The sequence below is a fragment of the Habropoda laboriosa genome, unplaced genomic scaffold (assembly GCF_001263275.1).
Source record: "Habropoda laboriosa isolate 0110345459 unplaced genomic scaffold, ASM126327v1 scaffold62, whole genome shotgun sequence".
Taxonomy (NCBI): Eukaryota; Metazoa; Arthropoda; class Insecta; order Hymenoptera; family Apidae; genus Habropoda; species Habropoda laboriosa.
The window spans coordinates 755,336-772,375 of record NW_017100177.1 but is presented as its reverse complement, the minus strand read 5'-3'; the positions used below and the strand labels follow the sequence as shown (position 1 = coordinate 772,375).

Genomic DNA, 17,040 nt, shown 5'->3' with positions numbered 1-17,040 from the left:
TTTACATTTCTAACTTATTAAATTTTCTTTTACCATAATATAACTATGATAATGTCCTTACTTTCAGAGACTGGATGATACCAGCTCTGCATGGAAGAATGCATGGTATAAGATAAAAACTTTAGCACCATTTTTATGGCCAAAGACTTTTATGCTTCAGTTGCGTGCTATTTTTTGCTTTGGCTTACTTATATCAGGACGTGTAATAAATTTATATGTTGTCATTTATAATAGAAAGATAGTAGACAGTATTAAAGATACTCCTGAATTATTTAGGTATATAAAACTTATGTTAAAATGTTAAAGAAGTATGCAAGTGTTGCAATTCATAAAATTTTTGTCTTTCATAATAGATGGGATCTTGTATTGATATATGTAGCATTCAAATTCTTACAAGGTGGAGGTACAGATGGTATGGGATTATTAAATAATTTGAGATCATTTCTATGGATTCGTATTTACATGGTTTAAGTTTGCGTTGGCATCTAGGAAGAAAAACGGGAGAAGTCTTAAGAATTATGGATCGTGGAACAGATTCCATAAATAATTTGCTTAGTTATATTCTGTTTTCAATTGTTCCAACAATTGTTGATATTATTATTGCTATTGTCTTCTTTGTTAGTGCTTTTAATAAGTGGTTTGGCTTAATAGTATTTGTGACTATGAGTCTTTATATAGGTAAGCATTATATAAATTTATAATTTTACTACTACCAGTAGTAAGACTGAATTTTTATTGAATTTCAATATTGAATTAAATTAGCTACCACAATCTTGGTCACTGAATGGCGCACTAAGTTCCAGAGACGCATGAATTTAGCAGATAATGCTCAAAAAGCACGAAGTGTTGACAGTCTACTTAATTTTGAAACAGTCAAATACTATGGAGCAGAATCATATGAAGTCAATAGTTATAAAAAAGCAATAGTGAACTACCAAATAGAAGAATGGAAATCATTAATAACATTAAATATTTTAAATTCTTTGCAAAATATAATTGTTTGCAGTGGTTTGTTAACTGGGTCTTTGCTTTGTTTGCATATGGTTAGTGCAGAAAGTACTTTTATTTTAAAATTTTCAATTAAAAAAGCACGTATAATTTATTGATTACAGGTTGTAACAAAACAAGGTTTAACTATTGGTCAGTATGTGTTATTTGCAAGTTACATCATCCAGCTTTATATGCCATTAAATTGGTTTGGAACATATTACCGGTGAATATTTATACCAACACTAAAGTATTAAAATAATGATGAATGAATTCATTTAAAATTGCACTATTTCTTGTAAATTAATTATTTTTTATTTTTATAGTGCTATACAAAGAAATTTCATTGATATGGAAAACATGTTTGATCTTTTAAGAGAAGAACAGGAAATAATTGATGCTCCTGGTGCTGGACCATTGATAATAAAACGTGGTCAAGTGGAATTCTCAAATGTATCGTTTAGTTACGTGCCCGAAAAAATTGTATTAAAAAATATTAGCTTTGTCGCGCCAGCAGGAAAGACTATTGCACTAGTTGGGCCATCTGGATCTGGAAAATCTACTATCGTACGACTATTATTCAGATTTTATGATGTGGAACAAGGTATGATTTTAATTGACGGACAAAATATTAAGACCGTCACACAGGATTCTTTAAGACGAACAATAGGTGTTGTACCTCAAGATACAGTGTTATTTAACAACACGATAAAGTACAATATTCAGTATGGTCGCATTGAAGCTGTAGATGCGGATGTAATATCAGCAGCTAGGAATGCAGATATTCACGAGCGAATTCTGTCGTTTCCGAATGGTTATGAAACACAGGTGTGTATCAGAACTATTCAATGATGTTGAACTGTGATATTGTTAATTTTTAAATATTTTATTCTGTTTATGTATAGGTTGGTGAAAGAGGTCTTCGTTTAAGTGGTGGAGAAAAACAACGTGTTGCTATCGCACGTACAATACTAAAAAAACCAGCAATTGTACTTTTGGACGAAGCAACAAGCGCGCTGGATACACAAACAGAACGCAACATTCAAGCTGCATTAAGTAGAGTTTGTGCTAATCGAACGACTATTATTATAGCACACAGATTATCCACGATAATACATGCCGATGAAATCCTTGTCTTGAAAGATGGAGAAATTCTAGAAAGAGGCAAACACGAAGAACTGATTTCTTATAATGGAATGTACTGTTCTATGTGGCAAGCACAATTGCAAAATGATCTAGAGGCTACTAAAACTCCAAGTGACAGTACTCAAGAGAATGAAACAACAAACTCTTAATCACATTTAGCAAAAGAGGACAACTTCATATGTTAAATATCTGTTATATTAAGTCTCTGATCATTTGATAAAAATTTGTTACAATAAGTTACTTTCATACAAGTAACCATAAAAAAATGTTATACATTTTAATAAACTTAGTTCAATATCTATTTTAAATTCATGTAAAGAATGTGATAGTAATTAATTTTCTAGTCCTATACAAAGTTTATTATGATCAAAATATGATAGTTACAAATTCCATATTTTGTCTCAAATAAAAATGATTAAATGTTTACAATTATGAACTATCATTTATTATATCCAAAATAGGCAATTAAGACTTAAATGTATAACTTTTTATATAGTTGTAATTATTTTTATAAAATTTTTATAATTTTAGCCCTCTCCTTCATCAGCCCGTTGTTCCGAAGCTTGAATAACTTCTCTTGCAAATGCTCCATCTGGTACCCAACCAGATTCATCAATTGGAGCTGTTACAGTTACTTCATTTGCACCCCAAAAATAATAACTTGCAAAAAATATCCATGAGAGACTAAACACTACCTAGTAATATAAGACATGAAATAACAAAAACATTATTTTAACACCAAATTTTGTCATAAATATGTACAAATTTCTTAAAGCACATATCTAATAGAACGTCAAAATTTTTGTTGCATATAAAATTTAGTCATTGAAAAAGAAAACAAATTACTTTGAAAGCAGTTTTTGTTTCTTCTCTAACCATATTGAAAAGTTATAAATACAAATTGTTCATTTCGACTTTAATTACTTCTATTGCAAGGATAGAAAAGTAGATTACACTTCACAATTTTTGATTTAACTTGTTGTGAGAGAATAATTTGAAACAATTTAATATTAAAAATTTTACGTCAATTTTTCATTTATACATTTCCGATAAAATTCTAATTCGATCAATTTAAAGAACCCGTTTACCAAATTGTTTGCAAACAGCTGATATACGTCTATCTAGCTTAAACTGATTGCGAGTCTCATGGTAACATACGTGACGTGTGTCAAGATGTTTGCACATCGATAAAGAATTATATTAAATGAATTATTTCGTTTATTATGTATAAATCGAAATGAACAGTCTTGGTTTAAGTTTGATTTTAAAAATGGGTTGCATATGTTCCAAGGAAACAATCACGGTAAATTCAAGAAATTATACGGTTCGTGAACATCTTGGAGAAGGGCAAGTTTAACATAAAACATATTTTTATAAATTATTGTAATACTTTTGTTTATATGAATTTTATAAATCGATGTTCGTTTTTATAAATTATTTTGTACAATATTACAATTCCGTTATCAATGAAATTAATTTTATTGCATTCTCACATAACCTAATCTACCATATTTGCTTTATATAAAAGTGAGTAACAACATTTTTAAGTTGTATGCATATGTATTTTATTTAATCAAATATAAAGTATATGGTATTAGTTCATGTTTTATGTAATTGAATTTTAATGTAATTTTAGTGGATTTAGCACTGTACTCTTAGTAGAAGATACAACAACTCATAAGCAATATGCTATTAAAAAAATCATTTGTCATGGATTGGAAGACCAGAGATTAGCAGCAAAAGAAATAGAGTATCATAATCTTGTAAAGCATCAAAATGTAATAGAATGTATTGATTCTACATATAAAGGAACTGCAGATCCTATTGTTAATGCTACTAGTGAAGTATTAATTGTTTTACCATATTATCATGTAAGTTATAGTATTATAACATATTTCAATTTTAAACAAACCAATTGAAAAAAATATAAAAATTATCTTCTCTTAGAGAGGTACTCTCGCAAATGAATTAGAAAGACGTGCTAAAAATAAAGATTACATGAGCACATTAGATACTTTAAATATTTTTTTACAAATATGCGAAGGTGTAAAAGCATTTCATGAAGCAAAACCAGAACCTCTTGCTCATAGAGATTTAAAGACTGCAAATATAGTTCTTGGTGATGGAAATACACCTATAATAATGGATTTAGGTATAGATTTCTTGTTATAAGGAGAAAAATAACTATTATTGCTATTATTACTGAATTTTAATTAATTTTGTAGGCTCTGTAGCACCTGCTAGAGTTAAAGTATGTGGATCACAAGCAGCACAAACTTTACAAGATTTAGCAGCTGAAAGATGTTCAATGCCTTACAGAGCACCAGAATTATTTAATGTTGAAAGTTACTGTATGGTAGATGAACGTACAGATATTTGGGTAAAATCAATGTCTTTATACAGTTCCTTACATATTGTTATATTTATTTAAATACACATATTCTTTTAGTCTATAGGATGTATTCTTTATGCACTGTGTTATTTTAAATCACCATTTGATACTGTATATGAGAGAGGAGATAGTGTTGCTTTAGCTGTTATGAGTGCAAATATTACATTCCCAGAAGATGCTCCATACACAGAGGTTACATATTTAGCATTACTTGTATTTCATTAAAATATGAATGTCTAATGTTCAGATTTTTTATTTTACAGGATATGCAAAATCTAATTTTATCAATGTTGAAAGTAAATCCCATGGAACGTCCATATATATATAGTGTTATAGAAAATGTACAGGATCTTATTTCAAAACTAGAGAACAGAGTATAATCATGTAAAGAGCAATAATTTAAATACTTATTCAAAGATTGATGTATAGACAATTTTTGATACATACAAAATATGTAACAATGCAAAATATTCATTGCCCCAAAAAAAAGAAACGTGATACTATAATGCAATAACATAAAATGGAAGTATATCACAAAAACACTGCAATCAGTTGCATTACTTCAGCATATCATTTTAAAATATTTCATGTTTAAAAAGAAGAGATATATAAAAAGTAAATTTTTCAAAAATAATATTTATATACATTTTGAATATGTAAATATTAACATTTTGAATAACATTTTAGATTTATAACATATTTATATAAAGTTGTTACTAATCACAAATATGATAAAATATTTTAACAAATAATCAATCAGCTCTTTCATATAAGTTGACTTAATTATGTATTATTAAAAATAGTATAATATTATATATTATGAAACAATATAATGCACCACTTTATGTAAAAGTTTTTGTAATAGTATATTTTTATATAGCATAACGCAATATTCTTTCTTAGATGATTATTGATATTAAATGACAAAAATTTTCCAATATTTGATCAAAATAAACGTTATCATTATTGCTGTACATATATGGTCGTATTTAATTCGTGCTAAACTTCTTTACATGAATTTCTACATTTTTTACTGCAATTTTTCATGATATGAGTAGCAAATTTTATTGTATATTAATTTCAATGCATTTTCATTAATTTAAAATTCACGTGCAGCTAACTGTTGCAAGAATCATACGATATGACGTACTGCCACTACGTCACGTGATCCAATAATGTTTAAACATATTCGTATAAAATTAACAATATTTTTCATTAATACACATGAAATCTTAACACAGAATAAAATTTCGTTGTTATTATTTATTCGAAAAGAGTACAAAGTAAAACAAAGACAGCACAATTTCAATCATGAAAATGTGTCAATAACTTTGAGTTGCACTTCATACCGTTAATGTCGTCGAAGCTAAGAATGTAAAGTAGTTTTTTTATGAGCAGCTTTAAGTAGACATTTCTTTGGTTTCTCAAATTGCGAACACTTCTAAAATATCTCACACCGTTACATCTGTTTATGTAGGTGACAAATCGTAAGTGATTTTTTATTATTTTCATATAATTTGTAAGTCGATCCTTGGAATGATAAACTAACCTTGTCGGCTTAAAGACTCTTCAGAAGAAACATTTGATACCTAATAAATATTTAGCAATGTAGTAATTATAATATCGAAGTGTAAATAATTAATATCATAATAGGAAAAAAATGAAACAATTATTTATGACTCAATTTTTCTTTAATTCAATTTGCTAAAGTGTTGATTTAACTATGTAAACTGTAATTTATATCAAATATTAGAAAAGCATAACCTCATTTTTTATAATCTTAAAATTAAAATTGTTTACTGTATTATTATAAATGGTATTAATTTATAACACGGAGTATGTATTACATAAATGTTTACACAACTCAAATTTTTTAAAATCTTCGTATTTACATTTTTCCTAAAAATTTAATTATTTTAACGGACAAATATGACAATTTTAGTTTATCGTGACATAGCAAATGCTAATCGTCTATACAAGAAACTCCGTTTCATACCATCGTTATTATCTGCATTACGTATTGAAAACAGAACAACAAAAATATATCGTGAAAAAACTAATAAATTATTTATTATGTATTAAACCCAGAATTATGTTATTTCGTTGTATATCTTTTTCTAAGTTACTGCAAGGTATGAAATGCATTAGATTGTTAGTTCTATTTAATTTGAATTACAGCACAATTCATACTTTCGTTTTACTTTTGCGTTTTTACGTTAATTCTTTAATTTTTCTATCTTTTATATATTTTTCAAGAGCTATGTTAGATACTTATTTTCCAGTCTTGGCTGTTTGAAAAGGTCAAGGTTGAACTTCAGTGTACAAGATGGTCACAAGTGGAAAGATAAGCTGATCCCTTCCATGGAACTATTGTTACTTAAATTCAACCTATTTTTCTAGTACTTAAAACTAATTTGTAAGCTTTTTATTACAAGGATATGTAGAATGAATAAAAGAAGTATCATTAGATTTCTCATTCAGTTTCTCTAAAAATCTTGTGTTCTTTATCAGTTTATAATTATGAAATCATTTAACGATAAGAACTTGATACTTCGAATAATTTTCTAATCAGTGTTTTCAATTATATAGCGAAAGTATTACGATTTAATAGATGCTGTCATGTTATCTGGTATTTATTTAGTGATAAATTATCTAGTAACATAACTAAAAGCAATATGCTTTCATTTTGAGAACCGCTTGAATAAAAATCGTGATTATCACGAAGGTATCATGAAATAATCACTTGTAAAACGGTGCCAATGCGTGATCGCAGAAAAATAATGATAAATAAACTTATCGTTGTAATCAATAATCGTCATTCATTTTTAGATATTGTATTTTAGGTATAACTACAATTTTGCTGAGTATACATCTCATAATTTTATAATTAAAGTATAATTATTCATTAAGAAAAGTAATTCGTTTACAAGAATTCGTTCTCAATTTTAAGTTAAATGACAGTCATTTCCAGTATTCTTCTTATATTAATATTGGCATGTTGATTCTTTCTATGCAAATTCACACCTCATGGTCAAATCTTTTTAAACATAGCAATTCCTTAGATGATAAAACTACGAATAAATTGCATAACATTCAAAAGAGTTTTAAAACTTTTGCTATCTGTCCACGTGGTAAATAGTGATCGCGTTATAAGTCACGTGATGAATAGTTAATTCTCGTATGATTCTCGAAACTTGGACATTTTGTTCGGACGTCGGCATAATTTGTAAGAAACAGCAGTTCTTTGATTCTCGTGAATGTTGTATTACGTGTATAAAACAAACTTCATTGTATCTCATTACTATAAATACAATACATAATTTCCGTGCACAAAATGTCTTTAAATATGTGTAGATATTGTAGTAAAAGAAAAATTGTGGATTACGTTTGTTTCACCAGATATGTAGGATCAGTAGATACCAAAAATATCGACACGTTGAACTTACAACACTTGTTAGATATGAAAAGTTTTTTCGTCTAGATTATGTTCGAACGGAGAAAACTAAAAATATGCTAATTACTTAATAAAATTTCAACTAAAGCGTATATGAAAAACTATAAATTACTAGTTTCAATGTTAGAGGTAACAAATTGAGACAATTTATGAAAATTAAAAGATCCTGTAGTAGAATTTAAAACACTATGTCATTTCAAACCAAATATTAAGATAAGTTGAGCATAATTTTTCGTATAAATCGATGTAATTGTTCCTAGTAACATCGACAAAATTACTTGGTCTTAGTTAAGAAGGGTAAAAAAAATTATCATTGCAGTTATATAATTTTAGAGAACATTTTTATATTCTAATCTTCAAATTACAAAGGATGTACACCACGTGACACTAAAAAAAAATAAAATAGGTTAATGCGACCAACTGTGGAAAAAAAACGGTAGAATCGTATGATATCTCGAGATATCGTGAGCTCTTACTGTTACTTATGTGCGCAGTGTTACTTGGATCGTTTAGTTAACCGCCAGCGGTTTTGCAACGCGGACGTGTTTTTCTCTTCTTTCAGTCGAATCTCGTAGGTTAGAAAATTTAGCGCAAAGAGGTTAAGGTTTAATTCATATAACATTTGTCGGTTTATAGGTAGAGTACGAAATTTTTTTCCATAGAGTGAGTGTACATTCCTTCATTGTTTTCTTTTTTTTTATGATTTGACTCAATTATTTGTCTATTTTAATAAACAAATATTTATTCATTGAATTTACTGAAATTATGTTTCGTTTATTTATTAGAAACATTTTATGTAATGTATGAAATTTTGTGTACATAAATTTATTGATAAATTAATGTACATTGGTAGCAACAGGAAAAATGAAAAAATTAAACATGATGACGTGAACAACCACGTAGTCGCTAGTGTCGAAGTGAAAGTTTTTTTTTTTAAATATCTTCCATTTTTTTCCGACAAATTAATGTTGCTTAAACATTGATTCAGTTGTAGCAATACATTAGCAATTCAGATTGGAATATTGAATCTCATTTTAAATTATAATTTTAGTTGCCAGTTCCTGGCTGACATAACTATTTGATTCGCTTGCATTTCAAGTAAATACCACGGATACAGAATATTCTTTGAAGTTCCGTACCTTTATTATAATTTTCCGAAGCATTATATATCAATTAAATACTTCGTTTGTATTATATTTTGTATCATATTACGAAGGCTAAAGAATTTAATAAAAATTCATTGATTTTCAGTTAAAATAAATATTTAAAAATATTAATTGTTGTAATGAGTTTTTCTAGGTGTAAAATAAATGATTTTCTTTTTTGTGTTGTTTACATTATAATTGAAACGGTTGTTTCACGTTTACGTATAAATGTAAATTGGCTCGTTACGTACCCGTTGCAAATTATGTACATATATACCTCAATGGTTGTGTAACTCTTGTTTTTTAAAAAATGCATATATATTATTTAAATGATAGTGTGATGTAAAATGCAATTTGTGAAAGCGTATAACTTCTATTTTATTAGTATTGATTGTATATTGGTTGCATTAATGTTATTTCAAATTAATTGCTCTAAGTTAAAAACAAATTTTTTTGAAATTTTTATATCTAAAAAAAGTGTATATCTTCGATGCGTGACAACATTAATCGGTATATGTATTATTTCGACAAGTTCTCCCCGTCACTGGAATGCGGTCGGTCGACTTCTACTTGGAACCATACAATTTAAATTTGAGAACATTTAAAACCGTAATTCTCTACTTTCACCTTTTGCGCGCCCATTTTCGAACGAACAGATTATAATTTGTTAAAAGAACATTTTTTAAAACTATTGATATTAAGGAAAATACTGTAAATAAAACATTAAAATTTTAGTAATAATGAATTTATTATTTCTAATAATCTTTTGAACGTTTTTTTAATATATTTCGTTAAAATTGTATTTGAATAACATACTTACATATTTATTGTTAGGAACTTTTAGAAAATGTCTGCAAAAGCAATTCGTGAAGCAACTGGGAAGAATCTTATTAATCGCAAGCTTCATTGTGGCACAAATACAGTAAAATGTCGATTTGTAACCATCACAGAAGAGACAAATTGGACAGATGCTGTAAATGAACATCCATGGCTTGAAGCAGAAAAATTGGTTGTAAAGCCTGATCAGCTAATTAAACGGCGAGGAAAACTTGGTCTAATTAAAGTAAATGCAGATTTAGCTACAGTGAAACAATGGGTTGCAGAAAGAATGAATAAAGATCAGCAAGTGGGGAAAACAACTGGAAAACTGAGAACATTTATTATTGAACCATTTGTTCCCCACAAACAGGTGAATATTTGTTGCTACTATAAAGAAAGGAAGATTAATAAGTAAAGATGGAATATTACTAATATTTTCATTTATAGGAAGAGGAAGCTTATGTATGTATCTATTCACATCGGAAAGCTGATACTATTTTATTTCATCATGAAGGTGGTGTTGATATTGGAGATGTTGATGCAAAAGCCTTAAAACTAGAGGTGGCTGTTGGGGAAGAGCCACCAGACCGATCTACCATAATTGAGAAACTATTAATAAATGTGGCAGATTCTAGAAAAGAGTAAGAATATATCAAAACAAGTTACCTTTTCAATTTAAATATACTTTTTACTAATGATATGTTTATTTTATTTTCAGAATGATTGGCAAATTTATTGAATCACTGTATAGGTTTTATGTTAACCTATATTTCACTTATCTAGAGATAAATCCACTGGTAGTAACAAAAAGTGGAATTTATATACTTGATCTTGCCGCGAAATTGGATACAACTGCGGACTTCATATGCAGACCTGACTGGGGAGAAATTGATTATCCACCACCATTTGGAAGGGATGCCTACCCAGAGGAGGCCTATATCGCCGACTTAGACGCTAAGTCTGGAGCTAGCTTGAAATTGACTCTTCTTAATCCAGCCGGTCGGATATGGACAATGGTTGCTGGCGGTGGTCAGTAGAAGCGCACAGCAGTATCATTTAAGTGATTAATCGAGTTCATTCTAACCAAATTGTGATTGTCAAATCGTTTGTCTTATTTTAACAAGGCTTGTTATGTCCGTGTGCATTTGTCATTTCCCAATCGCTTTTTCTTTTAGGTGCATCTGTAATATATTCGGACACGATCTGCGATTTAGGCGTCGCAAATGAACTAGCTAACTATGGCGAATATTCGGGCGCGCCGAGTGAACAGCAGACTTACGAGTATGCAAAAACTATTTTGAGTTTAATGACAAAAGAAAAGCGAAAAGAGGGAAAAGTATTAATCATCGGCGGTGGTATTGCTAACTTTACAAATGTGGCTGCAACATTCAAGGGCATTGTAAAAGCACTGCAAGAATATCAGCCTAAACTTGTAGAACATAATGTACAAATATTCGTGAGAAGAGCAGGTCCTAATTATCAAGAGGGTTTAAGGTATAGATATATTTAAATGATATAATTTTAGTTGCTATTCTAAAAGTACTCAACTAACGATGATTTGTTACGTGTTTGGTCCAGAAACTCACATGACAGCTATATGTGCAATGGCTTTGGGTAAAAAGCCAATTCCAGACCCTGAAGCTCAGGAATTTTCTACCGCGAATTTTTTACTACCTTCTGGACAAGACGTGGGTCCATCGGCTCCTCCAAAAAGTACTTCTTCCTCACCGACAAAACAATCCAATTTAAAAACAAGTGACTCTGTTGATGGTTCAGCGCACAAACAACTCTTTAGCAATAAAACTAGGGCCATTATTTGGGGAATGCAAACGAGAGCCGTCCAGAGTATGTTGGACTTTGACTTCGTTTGTCGCAGATCTGAACCATCTGTAGCTGCTATTGTATATCCTTTCACGGGTGATCACAAACAGAAGTTCTACTGGGGTCATAAAGAGGTATGGTTTAAAAAATTGTCCTCATTTTATTCGGCAAACTTTGTTGAAATTGTAACAAAAATTTCTCCTACTTCTCCTACTTTTTAATAACAGGTACTCATTCCTGTCTATAAACAAATGAAAGACGCCATGACGAAACATACTGATGCAGATGTTATGGTCACATTTGCGTCTTTAAGGTCTGCGTATGAAAGCACAGTTGAAACATTGCAATTCCCTCAAATCCGTACAATTGCTATTATCGCCGAGGGAATACCTGAAAATATGACAAGAAAATTAATTTTAATGGCACAACAAAAAGGCGTTACAATTATCGGCCCTGCTACCGTTGGAGGTGTTAAACCAGGTTGCTTTAAGATCGGTAATACCGGTGGTATGATGGACAATATTCTTCATAGCAAGCTTTACAGGCCTGGCAGGTACTCTCGTTATTCAACATAAAAATTTTTCTTCATTTCTCAATATTCTGAATATGTATGCTAAAAAAATATAATTTTTAGTGTTGCGTATGTTTCTCGCTCTGGAGGTATGTCCAACGAATTAAACAATATAATTTCCAAAGCTTCCAACGGAGTCTTGGAAGGTGTTGCGATTGGTGGAGATCGTTATCCAGGAACGACATTTATGGATCACATAATGCGTTATCAAGAAAATCCCAAAGTGAAGCTCATAGTTCTTCTTGGCGAAGTTGGTGGTGTGGAAGAGTACGAAGTTTGTGAAGCACTGAAAGTAAAGAAAATTACGAAGCCACTGATCGCTTGGTGTATCGGTACTTGTGCCAGCATGTTCAACTCTGAAGTACAATTCGGCCATGCTGGATCTATTGCTCATAGCAATTTAGAAACAGCTTCAGCCAAGAACGCTGCACTGAAAGAGGCTGGTGCTTATGTTCCGGAAAGTTTCGATAATCTGGGTGACTTAATGCAGACTGTTTACGAAAACCTTGTAAAAGAAGGGACAATAGTTCCTGAACCTGAAGTTCCACCTCCAACCGTTCCTATGGATTACAATTGGGCTAGGGTGCGTTTAATTACCGCTTGGTTTAATTACGCATTGTTGTGTATATTTTCATGCAAGTATTATATGCAACTTAATTTTTTAGGAACTTGGTTTGATCCGGAAACCAGCATCGTTCATGACGTCGATATGCGATGAACGTGGTCAGGAATTGTTGTATGCTGGAATGCCTGTAACTGAAGTTCTGAAACAGAATGTAGGAATCGGTGGCGTAGTTTCATTATTATGGTTCCAAAGATGTTTGCCACCGATGTATTGTAAATTCCTTGAAATGTCTTTAATGTTGACAGCTGATCATGGACCTGCTGTTTCAGGAGCACATAATACTATTGTTTGTGCAAGAGCTGGTAAAGATTTAGTTAGCTCTCTTGTATCTGGCCTTTTGACTATTGTAAGTGTAACAAAAATCTAATTTTTTGTTGTCATGTAAAATTAATATTAATATTTCTTAAAAATTGCAATAAAGGGTGATCGTTTCGGTGGAGCATTAGATGGTGCTGCTCATATGTTCTCTGAAGCATATGACGCTGGATTGCATCCACAAGAGTTTGTAAATAATACCCGCAAAAAGGGCAAACTCATTATGGGTATTGGTCATCGTATAAAGTCTATAAATAACCCAGACATGCGAGTGAAACTTATCAAAGAATATGTCATGGAGAACTTCCCTGCTAAGCCTTTGGTAGAATACGCGTTAGAAGTTGAGAAAATAACCACAAGTAAAAAACCTAATTTAATTTTGAACGTGGATGGTATAATTGCCTGTGCCTTCGTTGATATGTTGAGGAACAGTGGAAGCTTCACAAGAGAAGAAGCACAGGAATACATTGAAATTGGTGCTATAAACAGTTTGTTTGTTCTGGGTAGGAGTATAGGTTTTATTGGTAAATATTGTCTTCTTTCATACTACAATAATTTATAAAAAGATACGTATAAATGATGGAATAATATAATTATTACATTATTGTAGGTCATTATATGGATCAAAAGAGGTTGAAGCAAGGTCTATATCGGCATCCATGGGATGATATTTCTTATGTATTGCCAGAGCAATATAATTGAATTCATCTTCCATTTACATCGTTTGTCGTGAACGCATAATAAATGTTACGACTTCATTTAAAAAGTTTAGATAGTTTTGATGGTCATGTCATATGTGCTTTGCTCATAGTTATGAGGACATTAATTATTAGAAAGAATATCACGTATGTTTTATTTGATATTAAATGTTATAATATCAGTGTACATGTAAAAGCTGTAATATGATATATTAGTTTTTCTTGTCGTTGATCGAAGTTATATTCGATACAAATGCGATTAGAAGTTATTTAAGTTGACAGCAATTTACTAAAAATGAGATAAACACGTAAAAAAGTAAAAGTTACTGATATAAATATACATTCCAGACAGCGTTTTTAATTTGGTAAAAAAACATCGATGTAAATCAGAAAGATTTTGCAATTACAACCTAATATTTTTTATAGATATAATTTACCTGAAGTAGCACAAAATATATTCTTTTCCTATTTATGAAAGTGTCAATACTTTATTTAGAAAACTTTATTATATATATATACACACACACACACACACACACACACATATGCATGCATGAATATGCATACGTGCATATCGTTAGTACATATATATAGATATATATTTATATATGTATAGAATTGTGCTTCATGCACATATTACATATGTGTATGTGCTACATAAATAATTTTTTGCACAAGTTAGCTTATCATTTACGTATAAAATATGTAGGAAATAATAAACATATATAATATTTAAGTATTACTTTCTCTTTTATTTAGCCTTAAGAATATCTTAAAACCTAATGTTTGATTAGTTGTAGATCTGAAGTAAAAAGTGATAGTTCTGTATGAGTATTTTGGTGAATAAGTATAGAGTTAAAAAAAGTTGATCAAAAGCAGTAATGTAAAACTGTAAGACATACTTGAAAGGTAATCTTGATGTAGATTTCTCTAAACATTGCAAAATAAGGACAACAAAAACATGTAAAGAAATAATTTAATGTTTCATACATCAATACGTATATTAGCACATCTTTTTAAGGTAGTAAAATATATGTAAGTATACAATTACAAAATACTCTTATTTCATTTATAATAATACTATCTACAAACAGAAGCTTGAGATTCGAAATTATTATTTAAAAACAGTATTGTAAAATGATGACACTTCAAGATCATCTTTAAGTGAAAACAATTTTCCTTATGAAGAATCATAATCTCTTAATTTTTGCTTGGTTTAATTAATAAGTGGAAGATATTTTTAGACTACTTAAAATTCAAAATATTTCGTCCGTCATTTCATTTTTTTTTTTAATTTTGTTGGACCAATGAAGCACGTTTACATTTGCTCCAACAAATAACTTCTTACATAATAAACTGAAAAGCTGAGCAAATAACTTGAAATATTTGTGTTACAGTTTTAACATTTTGATTAGAAGTTTTGCTAGTCTATTTCGTATACTTATAAATTTTACTAAATGCAGTAACCAATTTCATAAATGAAGCAAATCCAAAATATTTTATATGTTATTAAGATCACAGGCTTTACTGTTCTTTAAAATATTGTGGACATCCAGGTGTATTTAAAAAGAAATATGTTTTTATGCACTTTCCTGAACGTCGTCTGCGGCTGTATTAATAATTTGTTCCTGATCATTTGAAGGTGGTCTATGGCGGCACAGACGATATCTACATTTTCTCAATAATTGAGGAATAATAACATTATTATAGCAACACATTCCAACGAGTAGAATAGTAAAACCAATAAGCTGAAATTTAAAAGAAGGATACTTATGTTTAATTTATTTAATTAAAAAAGAAAGTTGTTTATGCAAATCTCCGTTATTGATTTACCTGTAAGTAATAGAATGTCTGCCACTCAAATGCTAAAGAGAAAGCCCATATAACAATTGTTCGAATACTATCTAATATCATTCTTGTAGTAGCACTCTTTTCTTTGGTAACACTAATACCAGCAAAGTTGAAAAATGCTATACTGAATGATATACCTGTACCAGAATAATATAAAGCATAAATTTTCAACAAATAATATTAAGTATATATGCATATACTAACCAATTATTGCCATCAGTAAATGACTACTATTTCCAATTTGAATAAATGCATCCTTTGTAGCTTCAAGAGTTCCTCGAGAATTATCAGCAAATGGAGGTGGAGCATGTATAAAGTTAAGAGGAATCATTAAGATGCATATACAAATGAATCCAAATACACCTATAAAATATATCTTCATTAGAACATATTGTTGCATTCGTTTTCATTTTGTATATTACAAATATTATAAAATACCTTCCCAGCCAGTTACTTCCAATGCTGATATATTTTGTACTGTTACAAATTTTTCTTCCACCACCATTTGAATTGCTGTTATAATCTACAGTAATAATTAATTTTTGAAAGAAAAAAAGATAAATTTTATTTTTAAAAAAAAAGTATCAAAAAAATTAAAAAATAAATTTTACCTGTGCACATATTATAAGCAAATCTCCAGTTAAAATAGAATTTTTGTTGATTGTTGAATCTTCCATAGTTATATCACTAAGCCCAACAAGAGCTAAACCAATTATAACTGTTCCTATACCAAACCATTCTCTACTACATAATTTTCTATTAAGAAAACCCATTGAAAGTATAGCTGTAAATACAATAACAGCACCACGAAACATTTGAAAGCTACTTGCATATGTCAAATTAAGGCCAACATACATGATAGAGGTAGCACATGTATCGCATAAAGCAGGAATCAGTAATATAAATGGATTATACACACGTGAGCCTTTAGTTAAAGGATTATTATCTATAGAATTATCCTGCAATGAAATAAATATAAGTTGAAATATTCTGTATTAGGTAAATACTTATATATTTAACAAAGAAAACTTACACCTCTACGACTATAATAATGGTAAAGAATTTTGAACATTATAATACACATCATCTCTCCAACAAACATGAAAGAAGATTGCATAAAAGGATGATTAAAATACCTAGGCACACCATCTTCACCTGCTACAACTTGTTGATCTGCATATCTAAATTACATAAAATATATATATAATTAAACAAT

At 29.7% G+C, this 17,040-nt stretch overlaps 4 protein-coding genes across 4 annotated transcripts in view; 3 read left to right on the top strand and 1 right to left on the bottom strand.

Annotated features, from left to right (window-relative positions):
• The window catches only part of LOC108578844 (ATP-binding cassette sub-family B member 6, mitochondrial), a 3,276-nt gene extending 979 nt beyond the window's left edge, over positions 1-2,297 (top strand). Inside the window, 7 exon segments of the mRNA XM_017942250.1 lie at positions 68-276; positions 354-454; positions 457-678; positions 763-1,043; positions 1,113-1,213; positions 1,314-1,815; positions 1,893-2,297. Of these exon segments, the coding sequence (XP_017797739.1) occupies positions 68-276; positions 354-454; positions 457-678; positions 763-1,043; positions 1,113-1,213; positions 1,314-1,815; positions 1,893-2,282 (1,806 nt within the window). The 3' untranslated portion in view covers positions 2,283-2,297.
• A 983-nt stretch (positions 2,298-3,280) lies between these two features.
• Positions 3,281-5,000, top strand: LOC108578873 (serine/threonine-protein kinase 16). The gene is made up of 6 exons (XM_017942284.1): positions 3,281-3,480; positions 3,770-4,004; positions 4,081-4,285; positions 4,359-4,513; positions 4,583-4,717; positions 4,789-5,000. The coding sequence occupies exons 1-6, from the start codon at positions 3,371-3,373 to the stop codon at positions 4,903-4,905; spliced, it is 957 nt and encodes a 318-aa protein (XP_017797773.1). The 5' UTR covers positions 3,281-3,370; the 3' UTR covers positions 4,906-5,000.
• Positions 5,001-8,515: 3,515 nt separating this feature from the next.
• LOC108578816 (ATP-citrate synthase) lies at positions 8,516-14,091 on the top strand. Its single transcript, XM_017942215.1, has 11 exons — positions 8,516-8,642; positions 9,959-10,313; positions 10,391-10,584; positions 10,662-10,972; positions 11,119-11,437; positions 11,484-11,898; positions 11,992-12,317; positions 12,399-12,918; positions 13,001-13,306; positions 13,382-13,799; positions 13,886-14,091. Exons 2-11 carry the CDS (start codon positions 9,972-9,974, stop codon positions 13,975-13,977), a joined length of 3,243 nt encoding a protein of 1,080 aa, XP_017797704.1. The 5' UTR covers positions 8,516-8,642; positions 9,959-9,971; the 3' UTR covers positions 13,978-14,091.
• Positions 14,092-15,524: 1,433 nt separating this feature from the next.
• The window catches only part of LOC108578801 (solute carrier family 35 member F6), a 2,137-nt gene continuing 621 nt past the window's right edge, over positions 15,525-17,040 (bottom strand). Inside the window, exons 2-7 of the mRNA XM_017942199.1 lie at positions 16,858-17,005; positions 16,436-16,783; positions 16,263-16,347; positions 16,029-16,187; positions 15,807-15,961; positions 15,525-15,721 (exon numbers count right to left, since the gene is read on the bottom strand). Coding sequence (XP_017797688.1) covers positions 15,554-15,721; positions 15,807-15,961; positions 16,029-16,187; positions 16,263-16,347; positions 16,436-16,783; positions 16,858-17,005 — 1,063 coding nt within the window. The 3' untranslated portion in view covers positions 15,525-15,553. The remainder of the gene's footprint in view (positions 15,722-15,806; positions 15,962-16,028; positions 16,188-16,262; positions 16,348-16,435; positions 16,784-16,857; positions 17,006-17,040) is intronic.